Source organism: Saccoglossus kowalevskii, chromosome 3 (assembly GCF_978046115.1).
Source record: "Saccoglossus kowalevskii chromosome 3, keSacKowa6.1, whole genome shotgun sequence".
In the NCBI taxonomy this organism is placed as follows: Eukaryota; Metazoa; Hemichordata; class Enteropneusta; family Harrimaniidae; genus Saccoglossus; species Saccoglossus kowalevskii.
Window position 1 is genome coordinate 44,841,042 of NC_140643.1, and position 24,275 is coordinate 44,865,316.

The window sequence follows — 24,275 nt, forward strand, 5'->3', positions numbered from 1 at the left end:
CTCATAGAAATACAGTCACAGGATACACTGCATCACTCATAGAAATGCAGTCACAGGATACACTGCATCACTTATGGGAATACAGTCACAGGATACACTGCATCACTTATGGGAATACAGTCACAGGATACACTGCATCACTCATAGAAATACAGTCACAGGATACACTGCATTACTCATGAAAATACAGTCACAGGATACACTGCATCACTAATGTAAATACAATCACAGAATACACTGCATCACTCATAGAAATACAGTCACAAGATACACTGCATCACTCATAGAAATACATTCACAGGATACACTGCATTACTCATAGAAAGACAGTCACAGAATACACTGCATCACTCATTGAAATACAGTCACAGGATACACTGCATCACTCATAGAAATACAGTCACAGAATATACTGCATCACTCATAGAAATACAGTCACAGGATACACTGCATCACTCATAGAAATACAGTCACAGAATATACTGCATCACTCATAGAAATACAGTCACAGGATACACTGCATCACTCATAGAAATACAGTCACAGAATACACTGCATCACTCATAGAAATACAGTCACAGGATACACTGCATCACTCATAGAAAGACAGTCACAGGATACACTACATTACTCATAGAAATACAGTCACAGAATACACTGCATCACTCATAGAAATACAGTCACAGGATACACTGCATCACTCATAGAAATACAGTCACAGAATACACTGCATCACTCATAGAAATACAGTCACAGGATACACTGCATCACTCATAGAAATACAGTCACAAGATACACTGCATCACTCATAGAAATACAGTCACAGAATACACTGCATCACTCATAGAAATACAGTCACAGGATACACTGCGTCACTCATGAAAATACAGTCACAGAATACACTGCATCACTCATGGAAATACAGTCACAAGATACACTGCATCACTCATAGAAATACAGTCACAAGATACACTGCGTCACTCATGAAAATACAGTCACAGGATACACTGCATCACTCATAGAAATACAGTCACAGGATACACTGCATCACTCATGTAAATACAGTCACAGAATACACTGCATCACTCATAGAAATACAGTCACAAGATACACTGCGTCACTCATGAAAATACAGTCTCAGAATACACTGCATCACTCATAGAAATACAGTCACAGGATACACTGCATCACTCATAGAAATACAGTCACAGGATACACTGCATCACTCATAGAAATACAGTCACAGAATACACTGCATCACTCATAGGAATACAGTCACAAGATACACTGCATCACTCATAGAAATACAGTCACAGAATACACTGCATCACTCATAGAAATACAGTCACAGGATACACTGCATCACTCATAGAAATACAGTCACAGGATACACTGCATCACTCATAGAAATACAGTCACAGGATACACTGCATCACTCATAGAAATACAGTCACAAGATACACTGCATCACTCATAGAAATACACTCACAGAATACACTGCATCACTCATAGAAATACAGTCACAAGATACACTGCATCACTCATAGAAATACAGTCACAAGATACACTGCATCACTCATAGAAATACAGTCACAGAATACACTGCATCACTCATAGGAATACAGTCACAAGATACACTGCATCACTCATAGAAATACAGTCACAGGATACACTGCATAACTCATAGAAATACAGTCACAGGATACACTGCATCACTCATAGAAATACAGTCACAGGATACACTGCATCACTCATAGAAATACAGTCACAGGATACACTGCACCACTCATAGAAATACAGTCACAGGATACACTGCATCACTCATAGAAATACAGTTACAGAATACACTGCATCACTCATAGAAATACAGTCACAGGATACACTGCATCACTCATAGAAATACAGTTACAGGATACACTGCATCACTCATAGAAATACAGTCACACGATACACTGCATCACTCATAGAAATACAGTCACAGGATACACTACATCACTCATAGAAATACAGTTACAGGATACACTGCATCACTCATAGAAATACAGTCACACGATACACTGCATCACTTATAGAAATACAGTTACAGAATACACTGCATCACTCATAGAAATACAGTCACAGGATACACTGCATCACTCATAGAAATACAGTTACAGAATACACTGCATCACTCATAGAAATACAGTCACAGGATACACTGCATCACTTATAGAAATACAGTTACAGAATACACTGCATCACTCATAGAAATACAGTCACAGGATACACTGCATCACTCATAGAAATACAGTTACAGGATACACTGCATCACTCATAGAAATACAGTCACACGATACACTGCATCACTCATAGAAATACAGTCACACGATACACTGCATCACTCATAGAAATACAGTCACAGGATACACTGCATCACTCATAGAAATACAGTCACACGATACACTGCATCACTCATAGAAATACAGTTACAGGATACACTGCATCACTCATAGAAATACAGTCACAGGATACACTGCATCACTCATAGAAATACAGTCACACGATACACTGCATCACTCATAGAAATACAGTTACAGGATACACTGCATCACTCATAGAAATACAGTCACAGGATACACTGCATCACTCATAGAAATACAGTCACAGGATACACTGCATCACTCATAGAAATACAGTCACAGGATACACTGCATCACTCATAGAAATACAGTCACACGATACACTGCATCACTCATAGAAATACAGTCACAGGATACACTGCATCACTCATAGAAATACAGTCACAGGATACACTGCATCACTCATAGAAATACAGTCACAGGATACACTGCATCACTCATAGAAATACAGTCACAGGATACACTGCATCACTCATAGAAATACAGTCACAGGATACACTGCATCACTCATAGAAATACAGTCACACGATACACTGCATCACTCATAGAAATACAGTCACAGAATACACTGCATCACTCATAGAAATACAGTCACAGGATACACTGCATCACTCATAGAAAGACAGTCACAGAATACACTGCATCACTCATAGAAATACAGTCACAAGATACACTGCATCACTCATAGAAATACAGTCACAAGATACACTGCATCACTCATAGAAATACAGTCACAGAATACACTGCATCACTCATAGAAATACAGTCACAGAATACACTGCATCACTCATAGAAATACAGTCACAGGATACACTGCATAACTCATAGAAATACAGTCACAGGATACACTGCATCACTCATTGAAATACAGTCACAGGATACACTGCATCACTCATTGAAATACAGTCACAGAATATACTGCATCACTCATAGAAATACAGTCACAGGATACACTGCATCACTCATAGAAATACAGTTACAGGATACACTGCATCACTCATAGAAATACAGTCACAGGATACACTGCATCACTCATAGAAATACAGTCACACGATACACTGCATCACTCATAGAAATACAGTTACAGGATACACTGCATCACTCATAGAAAGACAGTCACAGAATACACTGCATCACTCATAGAAATACAGTCACAAGATACACTGCATCACTCATAGAAATACAGTCACAAGATACACTGCATCACTCATAGAAATACAGTCACAGAATACACTGCATCACTCATAGAAATACAGTCACAGAATACACTGCATCACTCATAGAAATACAGTCACAGGATACACTGCATAACTCATAGAAATACAGTCACAGGATACACTGCATCACTCATTGAAATACAGTCACAGGATACACTGCATCACTCATAGAAATACAGTCACAGGATACACTGCATCACTCATAGAAATACAGTCACAGGATACACTGCATCACTCATAGAAATACAGTCACAGGATACACTGCACCACTCATAGAAATACAGTCACAGGATACACTGCATCACTCATAGAAATACAGTCACATGATACACTGCATCACTCATAGAAATGCAGTCACAAGATACACTGCATCACTCATAGAAATACAGTCACAAGATACACTGCATCACTCATAGAAATACAGTCACAGGATACACTGCATCACTCATTGAAATACAGTCACAGGATACACTGCATCACTCATAGAAATACAGTCACAGGATACACTGCATCACTCATAGAAATACAGTCACAGGATACACTGCATCACTCATAGAAATACAGTCACAGGATACACTGCATCACTCATAGAAATACAGTTACAGGATACACTGCATCACTCATAGAAATACAGTCACATGATACACTGCATCACTCATAGAAATACAGTCACAAGATACACTGCATCACTCATAGAAATACAGTCACAAGATACACTGCATCACTCATAGAAATACAGTCACACGATACACTGCATCACTCATAGAAATACAGTCACAGAATACACTGCATCACTCATAGAAATACAGTCACAGGATACACTGCATCACTCATAGAAAGACAGTCACAGAATACACTGCATCACTCATAGAAATACAGTCACAAGATACACTGCATCACTCATAGAAATACAGTCACAAGATACACTGCATCACTCATAGAAATACAGTCACAGAATACACTGCATCACTCATAGAAATACAGTCACAGAATACACTGCATCACTCATAGAAATACAGTCACAGGATACACTGCATAACTCATAGAAATACAGTCACAGGATACACTGCATCACTCATTGAAATACAGTCACAGGATACACTGCATCACTCATTGAAATACAGTCACAGAATATACTGCATCACTCATAGAAATACAGTCACAGGATACACTGCATCACTCATAGAAATACAGTTACAGGATACACTGCATCACTCATAGAAATACAGTCACAGGATACACTGCATCACTCATAGAAATACAGTCACACGATACACTGCATCACTCATAGAAATACAGTTACAGGATACACTGCATCACTCATAGAAAGACAGTCACAGAATACACTGCATCACTCATAGAAATACAGTCACAAGATACACTGCATCACTCATAGAAATACAGTCACAAGATACACTGCATCACTCATAGAAATACAGTCACAGAATACACTGCATCACTCATAGAAATACAGTCACAGAATACACTGCATCACTCATAGAAATACAGTCACAGGATACACTGCATAACTCATAGAAATACAGTCACAGGATACACTGCATCACTCATTGAAATACAGTCACAGGATACACTGCATCACTCATAGAAATACAGTCACAGGATACACTGCATCACTCATAGAAATACAGTCACAGGATACACTGCATCACTCATAGAAATACAGTCACAGGATACACTGCACCACTCATAGAAATACAGTCACAGGATACACTGCATCACTCATAGAAATACAGTCACATGATACACTGCATCACTCATAGAAATGCAGTCACAAGATACACTGCATCACTCATAGAAATACAGTCACAAGATACACTGCATCACTCATAGAAATACAGTCACAGGATACACTGCATCACTCATTGAAATACAGTCACAGGATACACTGCATCACTCATAGAAATACAGTCACAGGATACACTGCATCACTCATAGAAATACAGTCACAGGATACACTGCATCACTCATAGAAATACAGTCACAGGATACACTGCATCACTCATAGAAATACAGTTACAGGATACACTGCATCACTCATAGAAATACAGTCACATGATACACTGCATCACTCATAGAAATACAGTCACAAGATACACTGCATCACTCATAGAAATACAGTCACAAGATACACTGCATCACTCATAGAAATACAGTCACAGAATACACTGCATCACTCATAGAAATACAGTCACAGAATACACTGCATCACTCATAGAAATACAGTCACAGGATACACTGCATAACTCATAGAAATACAGTCACAGGATACACTGCATCACTCATTGAAATACAGTCACAGGATACACTGCATCACTCATAGAAATACAGTCACAGGATACACTGCATCACTCATAGAAATACAGTCACAGGATACACTGCATCACTCATAGAAATACAGTCACAGGATACACTGCATCACTCATAGAAATACAGTCACAGAATACACTGCATCACTCATAGAAATACAGTCACACGATACACTGCATCACTCATAGAAATACAGTCACACGATACACTGCATCACTCATAGAAATACAGTCACAGGATACACTGCATCACTCATTGAAATACAGTCACAGGATACACTGCATCACTCATTGAAATACAGTCACAGGATACACTGCATCACTCATTGAAATACAGTCACAGAATACACTGCATCACTCATAGAAATACAGTCACACGATACACTGCATCACTCATTGAAATACAGTCACAGGATACACTGCATCACTCATAGAAATACAGTCACAGGATACACTGCATCACTCATTGAAATACAGTCACACGATACACTGCATCACTCATAGAAATACAGTCACACGATACACTGCATCACTCATAGAAATACAGTCACAGGATACACTGCATCACTCATTGAAATACAGTCACAGGATACACTGCATCACTCATTGAAATACAGTCACAGGATACACTGCATCACTCATTGAAATACAGTCACAGAATACACTGCATCACTCATAGAAATACAGTCACACGATACACTGCATCACTCATTGAAATACAGTCACAGGATACACTGCATCACTCATAGAAATACAGTCACAGGATACACTGCATCACTCATAGAAATACAGTCACAGGATACACTGCATCACTCATAGAAATACAGTCACAGGATACACTGCATCACTCATTGAAATACAGTCACACGATACACTGCATCACTCATAGAAATACAGTCACACGATACACTGCATCACTCATAGAAATACAGTCACAGGATACACTGCATCACTCATTGAAATACAGTCACAGGATACACTGCATCACTCATTGAAATACAGTCACAGGATACACTGCATCACTCATTGAAATACAGTCACAGAATACACTGCATCACTCATAGAAATACAGTCACAGGATACACTGCATCACTCATTGAAATACAGTCACAGGATACACTGCATCACTCATAGAAATACAGTCACAAGATACACTGCATCAGTCATTGAAATACAGTCACACGATACACTGCATCACTCATAGAAATACAGTCACACGATACACTGCATCACTCATAGAAATACAGTCACAGGATACACTGCATCACTCATTGAAATACAGTCACAGGATACACTGCATCACTCATTGAAATACAGTCACACGATACACTGCATCACTCATAGAAATACAGTCACACGATACACTGCATCACTCATTGAAATACAGTCACAGGATACACTGCATCACTCATAGAAATACAGTCACAGGATACACTGCATCACTCATTGAAATACAGTCACACGATACACTGCATCACTCATAGAAATACAGTCACACGATACACTGCATCACTCATAGAAATACAGTCACAGGATACACTGCATCACTCATTGAAATACAGTCACAGGATACACTGCATCACTCATTGAAATACAGTCACAGGATACACTGCATCACTCATTGAAATACAGTCACAGAATACACTGCATCACTCATAGAAATACAGTCACACGATACACTGCATCACTCATTGAAATACAGTCACAGGATACACTGCATCACTCATAGAAATACAGTCACAGGATACACTGCATCACTCATAGAAATACAGTCACAGGATACACTGCATCACTCATAGAAATACAGTCACAGGATACACTGCATCACTCATTGAAATACAGTCACACGATACACTGCATCACTCATAGAAATACAGTCACACGATACACTGCATCACTCATAGAAATACAGTCACAGGATACACTGCATCACTCATTGAAATACAGTCACAGGATACACTGCATCACTCATTGAAATACAGTCACAGGATACACTGCATCACTCATTGAAATACAGTCACAGAATACACTGCATCACTCATAGAAATACAGTCACAGGATACACTGCATCACTCATTGAAATACAGTCACAGGATACACTGCATCACTCATTGAAATACAGTCACAGGATACACTGCATCACTCATTGAAATACAGTCACAGGATACACTGCATCACTCATTGAAATACAGTCACAGAATACACTGCATCACTCATAGAAATACAGTCACACGATACACTGCATCACTCATTGAAATACAGTCACAGGATACACTGCATCACTCATAGAAATACAGTCACAGGATACACTGCATCACTCATAGAAATACAGTCACAGGATACACTGCATCACTCATAGAAATACAGTCACAGGATACACTGCATCACTCATTGAAATACAGTCACACGATACACTGCATCACTCATAGAAATACAGTCACACGATACACTGCATCACTCATAGAAATACAGTCACAGGATACACTGCATCACTCATTGAAATACAGTCACAGGATACACTGCATCACTCATTGAAATACAGTCACAGGATACACTGCATCACTCATTGAAATACAGTCACAGAATACACTGCATCACTCATAGAAATACAGTCACAGGATACACTGCATCACTCATTGAAATACAGTCACAGGATACACTGCATCACTCATAGAAATACAGTCACAAGATACACTGCATCAGTCATTGAAATACAGTCACACGATACACTGCATCACTCATAGAAATACAGTCACACGATACACTGCATCACTCATAGAAATACAGTCACAGGATACACTGCATCACTCATTGAAATACAGTCACAGGATACACTGCATCACTCATTGAAATACAGTCACACGATACACTGCATCACTCATAGAAATACAGTCACACGATACACTGCATCACTCATTGAAATACAGTCACAGGATACACTGCATCACTCATAGAAATACAGTCACAGGATACACTGCATCACTCATTGAAATACAGTCACACGATACACTGCATCACTTATAGAAATACAGTCACACGATACACTGCATCACTCATAGAAATACAGTCACAGGATACACTGCATCACTCATTGAAATACAGTCACAGGATACACTGCATCACTCATTGAAATACAGTCACAGGATACACTGCATCACTCATTGAAATACAGTCACAGAATACACTGCATCACTCATAGAAATACAGTCACACGATACACTGCATCACTCATTGAAATACAGTCACAGGATACACTGCATCACTCATAGAAATACAGTCACAGGATACACTGCATCACTCATAGAAATACAGTCACAGGATACACTGCATCACTCATAGAAATACAGTCACAGGATACACTGCATCACTCATTGAAATACAGTCACACGATACACTGCATCACTCATAGAAATACAGTCACACGATACACTGCATCACTCATAGAAATACAGTCACAGGATACACTGCATCACTCATTGAAATACAGTCACAGGATACACTGCATCACTCATTGAAATACAGTCACAGGATACACTGCATCACTCATTGAAATACAGTCACAGAATACACTGCATCACTCATAGAAATACAGTCACAGGATACACTGCATCACTCATTGAAATACAGTCACAGGATACACTGCATCACTCATTGAAATACAGTCACAGGATACACTGCATCACTCATTGAAATACAGTCACAGGATACACTGCATCACTCATTGAAATACAGTCACAGAATACACTGCATCACTCATAGAAATACAGTCACAGGATACACTGCATCACTCATAGAAATACAGTCACAGGATACACTGCATCACTCATAGAAATACAGTCACAGGATACACTGCATCACTCATAGAAATACAGTCACAGGATACACTACATCACTCATAGAAATACAGTCACAGGATACACTACATCACTCATAGAAATACAGTTACAGGATACACTGCATCACTCATAGAAATACAGTCACAGAATACACTGCATCACTCATAGAAATACAGTCACAGGATACACTGCATCACTCATAGAAATACAGTCACAGGATACACTGCATCACTCATAGAAATACAGTCACACGATACACTGCATCACTCATAGAAATACAGTCACAGGATACACTGCATCACTCATAGAAATACAGTCACAGGATACACTGCATCACTCATAGAAATACAGTCACACGATACACTGCATCACTCATAGAAATACAGTCACAGAATATACTGCATCACTCATAGAAATACAGTCACAGGATACACTGCATCACTCATAGAAATACAGTCACAGAATACACTGCATCACTCATAGAAATACAGTCACAGGATACACTGCATCACTCATAGAAATACAGTCACAGGATACACTGCATCACTCATAGAAATACAGTCACACGATACACTGCATCACTCATAGAAATACAGTCACAGAATATACTGCATCACTCATAGAAATACAGTCACAGGATACACTGCATCACTCATAGAAATACAGTCACAGGATACACTGCATCACTCATAGAAATACAGTCACACGATACACTGCATCACTCATAGAAATACAGTCACAGAATACACTGCATCACTCATAGAAATACAGTCACAGGATACACTGCATCACTCATAGAAATACAGTCACAGGATACACTGCATCACTCATAGAAATACAGTCACAGGATACACTGCATCACTCATAGAAATACAGTCACAGGATACACTGCATCACTCATAGAAATACAGTCACAGGATACACTGCATCACTCATAGAAATACAGTCACAGAATACACTGCATCACTCATAGAAATGTATATAAGGCAGTATAGAAACGATAGGGAGGTGATGAATTTGTGTTTTAATTGAAGTTTATGTTTACTTTTTTGCATTTGTATATTCTAGTTTTATCGTATATGGGTCAAATTTGAAATACAAATAAATCATCAACAAATATTTGTGACATATTATATTCGAATAACTCATTTCTATAAAAAAAAAATTGGACCAGCAATTAATTACTGAAAATGGGCTCCAAGTTGCGCGAATAGAACTCGTTAACATTGGATACTCGTAAATGAGGGTGAATAAGGTTACAGCAGTATGGCCGTTGATGGCGCTATAATACATACAACTTGGATTATCTGGTATACCATGAACGTAAATCTATGATTACAGTATATCATTTAATATAGATTATTTAATTTATTTAACTGTAATTAATTAATTAATTAATTAAAACAAAAACAATTATCTGAAGTGAATCAAAGTGTATGTAACCAATTGTACGACATGAATTTTATTTGTGGTCATTTTCCCATAAAAATTCAAACCCGGAAGCATTCGAGCTTTTTTTAACTATGTCGCGGTCCGGAGACTGGACATCTTTTAAAAGTAATCCCTACCGTGATGTAAAACACAAGGTAAAGAAGAACATTGGAGTACTACTCTCTAAGTCACACCCAACTGTTGATGGTTGGCGGGAATTGGCTGAACAACTTGGATTTAATAACATGGCTATTGAAAGTATTCGGCAAAGGTCTTCACAGCCTGGCGAGGAGAGTGCTGCTTATATATTACTCAATGAGTGGGCCACACGTAATGGCAGCACTGTGCAGGTATTGGAGGAACAGTTGAAGATCATGGAACGAGATGACGTGTTAGAAGAACTTTATAAAAGTGTTGAAGGTATACACTTCCCCTTCTGAATTTTGTAACTCACCCATGCATACTAGGTATGTTCACAATCCCTCTGTCGTAGAGGAATGTAGGGACTATGGCCGACTATGGTAGTGTACTGTGGTGACCGAACGGGTTGATGAGATTTAGGCGTGTAGATTTCTTCCGTTATTGATATCTGTAATATTTTTCCCCGTGCAATTTTCTTGTTCAATTCTGACATCGCCCCAGAGTTTCTAATGGTCAACCTCTCATGCCAGTATAAAAGCGCAACCCGGAAGCAGGAAGTAATGGCAGGGTCATTGCATTTGTGATCACTGAACATCATATGATTTAATTATACGAATCAATAGCCCAATTTTCTAGTTTTCGGGCATTTCGTCAGATCCGGTGGGAAATATTAGCTTTTTTCCTGGATGTTAGACCTACAAAGGAAAGTACACACACATTATTTCACAAAGTAACGTCTCGAAAATTGTAATTGAAAATGTTACGTCATGTAAAAAACATTATGGATATTTATACATAGATAATTATATGTATTAATAGTCATCAAACTAGTCACATTGTAGCCTTTATTAGTTTGGCGCATTGACACTTGTGGCGCTCTTCGTAAATAGCCCAGATAGTCACAGAGAAAGATATGCAATCTGTGAGGGACATTGCTTTGTTGACTAGGATATTGACTGTTAGGATTTGCATGTTTTACTTTAGATGGTTGACTTGAATGTTACAGGAGATTTGTTAATGATTCCCGGTAAAACCACTCGAACGCTGGCGATTATCCCGCCCCATCTCCTCGAACGATAGACTGAGCTATACCTTTATCCGTTCATTACAACACAAGAATGCATTTGTCACTGAAGGTCACCAGAGTTCAATCTGTACTCATGACAAGGCTTGTTAAAGGTCATGCGGAAATGTAAAGTTTATCTTTACTATCGGAAAAACTTGATAGATCAATGCTAATACAAGAGAATTTACTTCAGTATTCTTGCAGTATTAATTTCCTTTCTACTAGTTTTACAGACCTTAATACTATTGACTTTCACCGCGTTTGTAAATGTATACCCTCTGGTAGTAGTTCCCCATAATATATATTTATACTACCCAACCAGGCCCTATTTATCAATTAAACGCGGTCGTTTTCGGTAAAACCATGATGCCAACGGTTCTGTTATGTGTCAATTTCGTTATCTGTTGTGTGTTCAGTTAGCCTTGCATTGGTATGTGCATATCAAGAAGATGGCCGGCCCAACATAGATTTAACTGTATACAATGTAGATGAAGGGATTACCATTATTGATGCACTGAGAAATAATCTTGAAGACAATCGATTGAATCTCGACGACATCGAAATAGAGGATTCGTCATCACATATTTCTTGGGAATCTCCAGTGCGGGATTTAAAGGTAAACAAATCAATGCTTAATTCCACTCTGTATAAATCAATGCCACTTTGTATTATTACGCGTCTTGATACCCAGAATGTCTGCCTGGCGGCCAAATAAAATGAAGTACATATACGCGTGCCTGGTTTAATGGAAACGAACTTTTTCCGTTTCCTAGTGGCATTATGCTTCACCCAGTTGAATGCTCTGATGAAAACTGGTCGAAATCTATAACTCGGAAATGTAATATTATGTAAAGCGTGGAGCCAATTGGACAGTATAGTCCCAGTCAATTGCAGTGTAGATGCACATTGCTCCTGTGACTGTAAATGATGAACAATCCATATTCAACTCATTATGAGTCCATATTCGTTCACGACCGAGTAAATGTGCAAGGAGTCACGTCTCGGTGAAGAATTGCATATGTTTCTCCACATGCCAACGATCTATTCACTTGTAGATGGTGTAACACCTGGAGTTATGCACCGCTGTTAATGTGTAACGGATCAGACAGCCAAGATAATCAGTTGTCTGAGGTTACAGCTTATTGCGGGGAATGTGACATCAGTTCGATCTTGCTCCCAACGAAACATCACATTTCATCACCAATGATGAATGCTCTATCATAGGTAGATAGGTCGTCATTTCACTTCTATCGGAATGAGCTCGTATACGGTTAAATATGTGATGAACACCACACTGTGTTGGTGCCGTAGCAAGTCCCTAAGTAATTCCGCTATAATCTAGTTCGCATAAATAAGATATGTGTGGCTATTCAGTTTATGTCCTTGTACTATCTTTAGGGTTGCCATCTTATTTTGAAGAAGAAATTAATACGAATGGGGGTTGAGGAAGTAGGACCTTGTGCTCCCGAATCTAGCCATATTCGTCACGTGAGGACAATGGAGAATCAGTATGTAAATTTGTCATTAGGTGAAATCAAAAATGCAAAGTTCTACAACGATGATGAGGTAAGCATGCCAGATCAGTACGGTAGCAAACAATATTGCGTGTCAATATTGAACTTTTTGAATTATCGGTGGTTTAACAGTATAACTGTGGTTTAAATCGGCGTGACATTGATGACAAAACGGCGTGACATTGTAAGAGGACGCTCTCGTTGGGAGCCGAAAACATGTTTTTGTTGTTGTAATTTTAGTTTTACTTCTTTCTCCAGATAACTGAGTTGACGAGCGGATATCTAAAAGCTGATGGCTATTATTTCATTCGAAAAGAATTCACTGAACGTGGTGTTCGTTATATACTCAGTATCACGTGAGTTTTGCATATGGCGCGAAAATGACAGTTTAATCTGATGATTGCGAACGTGCTATATATTGTGTCATGTACGGTAACAACATAAATGCCACAGCTTTATTTAACTAAATTCAAACACACTAATCACGTGATAATTGTGCGTCAAAGCACCGCCCTCCGTTTTTGAACGTTGAGAAAAAGAACTAGGAGTAGTTGAATTTACAAGAATTAAAATAGGTTCAATTCCATCTCAGAGGTGTCAATTAAAAGCACAAAAATATATTGTATATACCTAAAAAGATCAATATTTTGAGTAACTTTACTTTTACTAATTGGACTCGGCACTTTGAAGTGACATAATCCTTCATTTTACGGATCATTACGATATGACAACATAAATCACATTACGAAAGCAAAGTAATGCGGTTGGCGAATCATTGCGCCAACATGAGAACAGTAACAACAAAATAGTTCCATCATACAGATCCTAATTTGCCGATAACGAGAATTATTATTTCGACTTGGGCCAATAACAGCCACTCCGGGACGATAGTTCTTGATATTTAAGTCAACAATTGATTTATTATCCCGATAGAGAACAACGAGGTTTTAAGCGAAGCAACCTTGCGCGTTAAAGTAAAAAATAACCCTCCATTGGAGAAACGTATTCAAAATATCATCCATTCTTTTATTGTCTCCAATCTAAACGTCCCGGATGCTATGACATCAGAGACCAGTAACGCAATTGCGTCAGAGGCAAAAACTGCGATGAGAGAGACTAAGATCAAATGCTCATAAGACTACTTTCGACAAATGATATTGAATGTCTTACACTTGAGGGATAATAGTTACATATACAGGCTATGCACAAGTATTTTTGCTGCTGAAAGATCAATATTATTAATAACTATTGAATTGTCGCATATGACATATTACCCTTGGTAATTTAGGCTTCTTGTTATGAAATATAAAATACGAACAAATTTGCGCAAACAAACGCAGCTTGTTTACATTTATATAAGTTTTACTTGACAAATTCTGCTTACTAAAATTGTAATTTACACACACAATATAAGATCGATCACCGTTCATTATTGTATTTTTTGCGCTGACCGATTTTAAAAGGGACATGCGACAACCTGCACTAGTTCCAGATTGTAACCATTAGTGCAGTCGTTGTACAGGTAGGAATCTGTGTATTTGTGATATAGTCATTAAACTGACATTTCTATCATGGTATGCTCTATCGTTCATGCTACATTAAGCTCAATCCGACCATAAGTTCTTATGCCACAAAACATTTAAGCCAGAGTTTCTTAATTGCAAATATTGACACATTTTATTTCCAATTAATAAAGAAGATTAAATACGCATAAAACAACCATGCCATGATTAAATATTTGAAAACAAAAAACCATAATTTTAATCCTGGAGGAAATAGGTAATATAACAACCGGAACCATTAAGACGATCACATTCAGATAATTATCTAATAATTTGATGTATAATTATGAAACATGGTAGACAGGCTTAGACACGTATAAGCAAACAAAGCGTACAATTTATATCTATTATATTATATTCGTATGCGTGACTAATTTGACTGACTATTTGCTAGGAGATTATTGCAATATGATTGGTGCCAGTATGCGGTGCGTAAATTGCCAGTAAATTGTTCCATATAGAAATAATTGTCGATACGCACGTACCTGACTGTGAATACTACACGGTGACTAGGGATGTTATATTTACTAACACTATAGTATTGGTTAGCAGACTCAGTGACCGAATGCCATGTTTTAAATTATAGTGATATTTGTGATCATTTGCATGCCACAATTATTACAAAGACTGTAACGTGGTTTTTATATATTCACTGATATCTGTACCTCGATTCAGGAAGTCGCATAACGTCGACTCATATAATGTAACAAAGCATACATATGTCTAAATAGATTTGTATTATAATGTATTTATAATATATAGCATAATTGACCAGTCAAACTTTCTAAAATTAATATTGTAATAGTTTCACCATAATTGGAGGATTCAGGACATGTCACACACAAGAGATTGCGGCAGGACTTTGTTAAGAGGGTTTTTATTGCAATATTAAGCCATCATATGTATGGAGACGATTGTATCTGACACACTGTGCACGCATTTGCGCGATTCACCTGGCCATTTCATCATGCGATGATGTTTGTATAAATTTACAATTTATTTATTTTATGATTGTTACCTTTATCGAAATATACAGTTTACAAATTTATTATTAGGGTCGCCAAAATTAATATTTGTATATTGTTAGCATGACATATTGTTAAATTTTAATTGAGTATAATTAGCGTATTATGAAGGATACGTCATTGATGTCAACGTAGTTTTACCAATATAAGCCAATCCAGTATTCAGACACACAACTGGCGTTTTTACCATAGCAACAGGACACACAATTGACATATATACCTTAGCAACAAGACACACAATTTACATAGTTTTATGGAGTCTCACCACAACAGCCATACCATGACTGCCATGTTTACTATGAATATAATGTTTTGAATGACGTAAAGGCTTGGTGTCAAATCCGACATGCCAAGATCCGTTGTGTAAAATATCCAAATATTACTGAATTTAATAATTTGTAGAACGGAACGAGGCGACGTCATATGACAGGGCGAGATATGAGTCACTGACATTCGATAACTCTGTACTTTATTCTGATTTATATCAATATTGTCACTTATCAAATAAAATATTCTATCATATGTCCCAACAACCATTGTACCTTGACACAATTATACATTTTCTAGTTACTCGTCTTTGATTTTTTACAATAACTAATTCAATCCGTCAAATAAATTACTATTAGCTTTCAACATTAATGAATAAATGGAGACGCCGTGCTTCACAATCAATGCTACAGATAAATGAATTAAAACTTTATTGAGTTAACTTAACATAAGTATGTCGGATTTATATATATTTATAATAGATGAAGTCTCTTTGACTATCCCCATTAGTTCTTAATTGTTCGATATGTTCGATGACGCGGACACTTCTGAATTGCTAACGTTTAGTGCGGGGTTTTGGTTATTATAATTAATGGGAACTATGACAAAGTTTGGAAAGATCTGAGCAGGTAACAGAAGAATACATTGCGTCTTGATAAAACTCGTATATTTTGAGCTACATAAACTAGTGTATATGATGTCATTTATACCACAATGTCTCAGACATACTTTCAGTTTATTCAGTTTGACACACACATCGTTTGCAACATGACAGTACTCTGTATGACAGACGTTTACATCAATTTAGTGTAACATTTTATTTGTACAAATGACATTTGCTAAAACTTTATGTACATAACTGCATGTACAGTATATAATTCCATTCCACTAATGACATACTAAAATCTTCACCAGCTGCCCCTACATCTACCACAATAATATATGTATCTTTATCTTACTAGTATAATACATGTATCAGGTAAGCACATGAGGACGTTAACTTAGTCGTAGTCTGAAGTCGAATTGTTTCACATGACATAGCAAAGTACACATCTATTGGGCCTATTCCTATAATTTATTGACAAACTATTAATGGGTAAATATATTAATCGATAACTTATATTGTGTTTGAAATAGTTTATATACCGGTGTCGTGCGCACCTATAATATGGAGAAGCGCCATAGCACTGAAAAAATCGCGCTATACTCATATTGTGATATCATTCATTATATTGGGATAACAAACACATTATATAGCGCTGGGAAATTATCTCAGTATGTATCCTGGTTGAAATAGTTGCAAATGCAATATAGGGAATTAGTGTGAGGGTCACATAACTGTGGATATTAATAACATCGACATTTATATCATAATTTGAATAAATTGTGTTTCTTTTTCCTCTAATTTTTAGATATATGGGAAAGTTAAATAACTTCAAGTTGCACTACAGAGATTGTTGTTGGTATATTTATAAAGAAGGGCCACGATTTGGTAACATCGAGGACCTTGTGGCACATTATCGTGCACATCAATTGACATCCGATGAGAACCTGTCACTCGACCCTGGACCCAACATTCCACCTCTTCCACCAAGAGATTACTTCAAGCTGAAGCAACAAATTCCTATTATCGATTATTTGGGTAGAGCGGTACATGAGAAGTGATGTAGATAATTTGTCAAGTAACATGTCTTGTTATATTGATAATTTATAATTTAATGTTCTCGGGGAAATACTCAGAAGATTCAGCGTGAAGTAGACAGATAATTATAATCAACCGACAATGCCGGCCGACAATATAATATAAAAGTCGGCCGAAAACAGTACCTTTTTTGTGTATTCAAATATATCAACAGATAATTATATGGCACAAACTCACTGATTGGATGACCCGACTCAAGTAAAATGCTTGTGCCAGCATTCCAGACTAAATCGCCGGCCTACAAAACGCATTGTAAAAGTCGGCCGATTGTTGCCGATAGCAAATACCTTAGCCTATAAATAACCAGCTCAGCACGATATTTCATACTTGGCTCGCGGACGAATGTTGTCGGCTGACTTATTTTAATAACAAAAAAATAAAGATTATAAACTAATCACATTGTCAACTGTTAGCCTACCAAATGTTACTACACATTGAGTGAGTGTAGTCTGCCGACCGAGAAAAGCAATCGATCGCTGAATATTATTGCTTGTATAATTTTAGCTTACAGAGGTTCAGGCCGAAGTGAATATTATATGTCACCTTCCTCCAGCTTTCATTATTATGGGTTTATTTTCACTATAATACCGATAATAAAAAAAACAGTCCGTTTCTATGGTGAATATATATCTTCATATTTTACTCTGTGAACAGTTCTTATTGATATTAATCCTGAAAAGTTTACGCGGGAAATTTAGGGTTTCCAGTGTGATAATAGTTTTCCATTTGTGTGTACGTATTTGAACAGTAACATTGTCAGCGGTGCGACATTTGACAGAACCTGCATTAAGTTACAATCATTCCGTCAACGACAGTTACAATTTGCTACTATGAGCCATTGTAATATCAATACATTCATTATTAATTTCGACATGCTAACCTTCCAACTCGTGGCAGAAACACAGGCGTTCGGCGGAAAGCATCTAATATAAAAATGAATTTTTTGATTAACTATACAGATGACGGCCGTATCAAAATACAATCTGTGACATATGCGTCAATGTTAAACAGTTCGCGTTTAAATATTAAATTCACAATGTTTGCAAATGTGAATTTTTAAATATTTTATAGGAACTGAACATTTGAAGCAATGTTTCAGACTATTCTTCTTTCTTCAACATTTGTAGTAGTCGTGTCCATTGTTTTATATGATTTAGAAAATACATACGGTCAGGGTCAAAGTATTTCTGAATAACGATGAAATAATAGAAACACTATTTATACATATATCATAACTACACGGGTTTGAACCAAAAAATATAAATATAAATTTGACGATGTGATACAAAACCGTCACTCAAAGCAGTTTACACAGCTCTTTACGATTTCGAAATTGTATATCATCCAAACACTAAAACATATGCACAGTATTCGTAATAAACACAATGCATGTCAAATAGTATGGCAATACAAATAAAGACAAACGACATTAAATATAAATAATTACATGCCAAGTTGTCGATAATTTATTTAAATAAATCTTGTATGAATCATTGCCGTGCAAGATATATGTAAATATATGTAAATCAGTAGTGCTACTCGAAATACAATGTTTCAGATACGACAGAAAGCATTGTTTCTTGAAACAAATGCAAAACACACTTCTGAACTGGTTGTTGTTTTGAGATAATTGAATGCAGAAAGACTCTCTATGTCAAGTGAAGATATATCTTCATCCTGTCAGGCTAAATTTGTAGAGAAAATAAAGCTTGTTTTTTAGTGTTACAACACTTCGTGGCTGAACTGTTACATTAGACATTGATAAATAATTGTGCCACCCTCTGAGACACAAAGCTGCTCACAGCAGTTCGTTCAACATTGTTTTTCCCGTTCCAATGCATGACTTGATGAATCTATCTCAATTGCCCGTTTAATTAACTATCCGGCAAGCTGCTGATCCTGCCACGTAATCCCTGACTTGTAATCTATTTTTTAACTAAGAAAACAATATCTTTATAGACGTAGAATCGGGCTGGTCTTTCAAATAATGAGTCGTGTTCTAAATTAACTTCAATTTCTTAAACCGCCAAGTCAGTGATATTTAAGGTAATCAACATGTTATGAAAATAATTACATACGTATTTTGCGAACAATACAGATACGATGTTGGAGAATACACATTTTTTGGTCTGATCGTATGTTTTGATGTCCACTTTACCGCTTGTACTCGAAAACTACTAAAACTGCGGTTTGAATTGAAACAACTTGAAGCCATCTTGTCTCAAGCAGCCCATCTTAACGACAACTACAACATATCACTGCGCAGCGCAAGGAATGGCCGTGGTATTAACACGTCACACTGTAGATTATTATCATCTGAAATAAAATGAAAGTACAAATGTAGAAACAATATATATGTGATCATAGAGAAAGCAATGAAGATTGCTTTTTGGAACTGTCGATATAACGTGAATCTATATTAATTATATTTAATCAATACATACACACACACACACCTGTACATAAGAGCTACAAATAACAATCGTTTGTAATTGGACTATTTGTCCGACTCTATATTTAGTTTTATATTGGAACCCCCACTGGCTTATCGTGACTTTATTCAATTTTGTACATACATGTTTTTGGCGAATAATGGCTAGAAGCTCTCATTGCTCCTTCCATCATTATAGGACTTACTGTATTACCATAGATCGAACTAATACCTTACAAATACTTCTCCATTAGCGCTGATCGATCTAATCCCGCATTACGTTTTTTACTTCAATCCTTCATAGTCCGAGTAAAACGATACCCAAGCCGTAGATAGAGCGTGCACACAGCGTGACATCTGTTTGTAAGGCACGCTCCACACTAGCCATTATTATTAATTGCCATCACGATGATAGATGCGAGTTGGCCTCCGTCAAATTACTGTATACATTATACGTATATAGAGAGAAAGAGGTATTTATTAGTTGGGAAACAGCTTTAGTTGAAATATATTTTAATCAAAAATCTAGCAACTAGCTTCACATACATTTTAGTATAGAATTATAATATTTGCAGAACTCGCAACTGATATAGTTATTTATATATTTACTTACACATATCGATCACACGCACTTAACCTTTGACATTAGATTGATTTATTGATTGCACCCGTTTAATTAAACCGTTAACTCTGTCTCATATTTCACTGAACTTCAAGTTTATGTCTAAATTATAGCGTGTACGATGTTTATTTTTAGTTATTCTTCATACATCACAGCAATATTTGACAAAGTTGTGTTTTCTATAAACATTAGTAAATTGAGAATATCACATGACAATTGTCAGAGGTGTATATAAAGCTCGCATCGTAATGAGGTTTGAACTAAATTTATATCTGTATCTTAAGTTCAAACGAAGACGTACTTGTCCATTTGTGTACTACAGTACCGAATGTCGTTGTGTCATTCTTGCCAACTATGCCACTACCTACTATTATGAGATTACGAGGAGTAGAATCATTATAGAATCTACATGGATTCAAATTACAGCCACAGAAGAACTAGTTTATGTTTAACTTGATCGTAAACAATACAGGATTAATCAAGTCTATTACAATCACTATGTAGAGCGGGACTTGACTTCGTGTACTACTATATACATTACCCTCGGGTTATAGACATCCTGGTCTCTAAGGTCCCAAATCACTCTTGAGGTCGGGCGATTAAAACTTTGCACGCAATACACTTTACAAGTTTAGTTATAGACTGAAATATACACGAATGTCGCCACCACGTGATGTGTGTTGAAATGTTACAAGTTGGAATCCAGGTTTACTCTCCACATCTACATATATTACATGTATTGGTGGACATTACACTACAAAGAAAAAGGGAATTCGCTCATGTTCTTTATATACCGACGGCTAAGACACCATCCAATTAATCTTTGAAGGAACCAAAATGGAGCGAAGAGAAACAATTGGAAAAATGGTAGTAAAAAGGAAAAAAGAGAATTCGCCATATACAATTTTGATAGCTACTCATTCCAATGCATCACAAAATAGGATGGACCGGTTTTGATCTTTAAACAAATTCCTCCCGGTTACTGGTAGCATGGCGATTGTTGCTTCAGACCCGTGTCCGGTAGACCCAAGTTCAAATCCCAACTTAGGCTGAACAGCAAAAAGGGTCGACCCCTACCCCGGGGAAGTGTGCCACAGAATCAATAGGAAGGCCAATTCCACTTGAGGAGATTCATTCACTAAATAATGCGACTTCGGGGCATCCTTGGTTAAGGCCCGCAGGTGCTTGTGTTAGATCAGGCGTGATTGACGCCAGGATAGTGCATTGAATTGTCATTTGATAGGGAGATGCCCACACAGCCCTGTCATGTTGTCTCAAACATGGAAATGGCTTCTGTGGTAATAATGCACTATGTGTCAGCACTATCAATTGAAATTTGCACGTGAAAAGCAAAAACAAAAGTCGGGAGAGACAATAGCGGCATTAACAAATCAAAAAAAAATCAAGCGATCAACATTTTACGCAAAGATCCTTTTCACAAGATGTGGAGCATATACCGCTATGACAATAAAGTTCACGTTTTAAGAAACAAGTGTGGTTCCACAATTGGTACAAGTACGTAAACGATAGAACATTCAAGGAAAGTTAGGTTAAGAAGATCAAAGGAAAGGTATTTATGGAAACGTGTCGTCTATCGTTAACGATAGCTTAGTCGATCCACATTCCGTGCAAAACCTATTTACCTGATTCTACTGTCATGACCAAGAACGGTCACTGAATATGACGTCATAATATTACAAAGCAATTATTTCCCAATAGGATTGGGAATACTGAGTGAGTAGTAGTAAAGAAATTAGGTAACAGCCGCAAAGAGAAATCATGCCACCTAAGTATGGAGCCGACATCTTCAATTAAATAAAGTAATCAAACAACTGCCAGATCGCAATTACTAAATATACTTAAGGTGATTTTAGGTATTATTAGACAACCCAATTAAAACAGTTACCATGCCGGCTGCCATACATTAAACAGCAGCCACTCGTTAAACAAATTATATCAACAATGTTCCTATAAATATCCTCAACTTAAATCCGGCAACCACACTCTTGCTTCAATCGCGACATACAGACAAAAAACAATCATCATCGTATTTTCGTCTCAGAATAGCAGATGTTTCTGTCGTCAGCTTAGATAAGGGATTTGATAGAATGTTCTCAGTGGCGGACAGCAAAAGACTACGTAGCAACAAGCCGTCATTGAATTGTGTAACTAAACTAAACCATTTCTCATATTAGTCTGTTTTACACGCAAAACTCCATAATTTATTCGTAAGTTGTATTTTCACGAACGTTTAGGGCAAATCAGCAGAAGTTTGCTTGTTTATGTGATGGCCGTAGCTAGATAATTTTTTTGCAAATCGATTTTTCTTGTCGTAATAAAATATGTCTTTCTGCGCCGACAGACGCACACACGTATTTTGTATATATTTCGGTGACATTTTGTAATTTTGTCGTTAACATGCCATTCTTTTCAAATATGTGCTGCTTTAGATGAATCATTCCACCTACAGGTTTAATCGCTAACAGTATGTATATTTATGCTATTGTAACCGACATTAAAGCACTCGCAACTATTTTAAAAGATTGTTTAATTAGTTCATCATACTGTCGACCATCCCGTTCAATTATTGCAAAACAATTAGTAGAGGTATTGTGTATTGGATTTCAAAAAGCAAAATTGTATGCTTTAGATAACATTAATTACAGAATGGAAGGTATATTGTGATTTAGACCTGGCAGCTACCTTCTCCAAATAAATTCATTTTTGATAGGCAG

At 37.0% G+C, this 24,275-nt stretch overlaps 1 protein-coding gene and 1 long non-coding RNA gene across 2 annotated transcripts in view; one reads left to right on the forward strand and one right to left on the reverse strand.

Annotated features, from left to right (window-relative positions):
* Positions 1 to 11,910, reverse strand: part of LOC146748013 (uncharacterized) — a 41,035-nt gene extending 29,125 nt beyond the window's left edge. The window contains exon 1 of the long non-coding RNA XR_014929007.1: positions 11,665 to 11,910. This is a non-coding gene — a long non-coding RNA (uncharacterized LOC146748013). The remainder of the gene's footprint in view (positions 1 to 11,664) is intronic.
* Positions 11,289 to 19,110, forward strand: LOC146748014 (uncharacterized). Its single transcript, XM_085497255.1, has 5 exons — positions 11,289 to 11,630; positions 12,834 to 13,033; positions 13,816 to 13,983; positions 14,190 to 14,287; positions 18,198 to 19,110. Exons 1-5 carry the CDS (start codon positions 11,303 to 11,305, stop codon positions 18,448 to 18,450), a joined length of 1,047 nt encoding a protein of 348 aa, XP_085353381.1. The 5' UTR covers positions 11,289 to 11,302; the 3' UTR covers positions 18,451 to 19,110.
* The last annotated feature ends 5,165 nt before the right edge of the window (positions 19,111 to 24,275 follow it).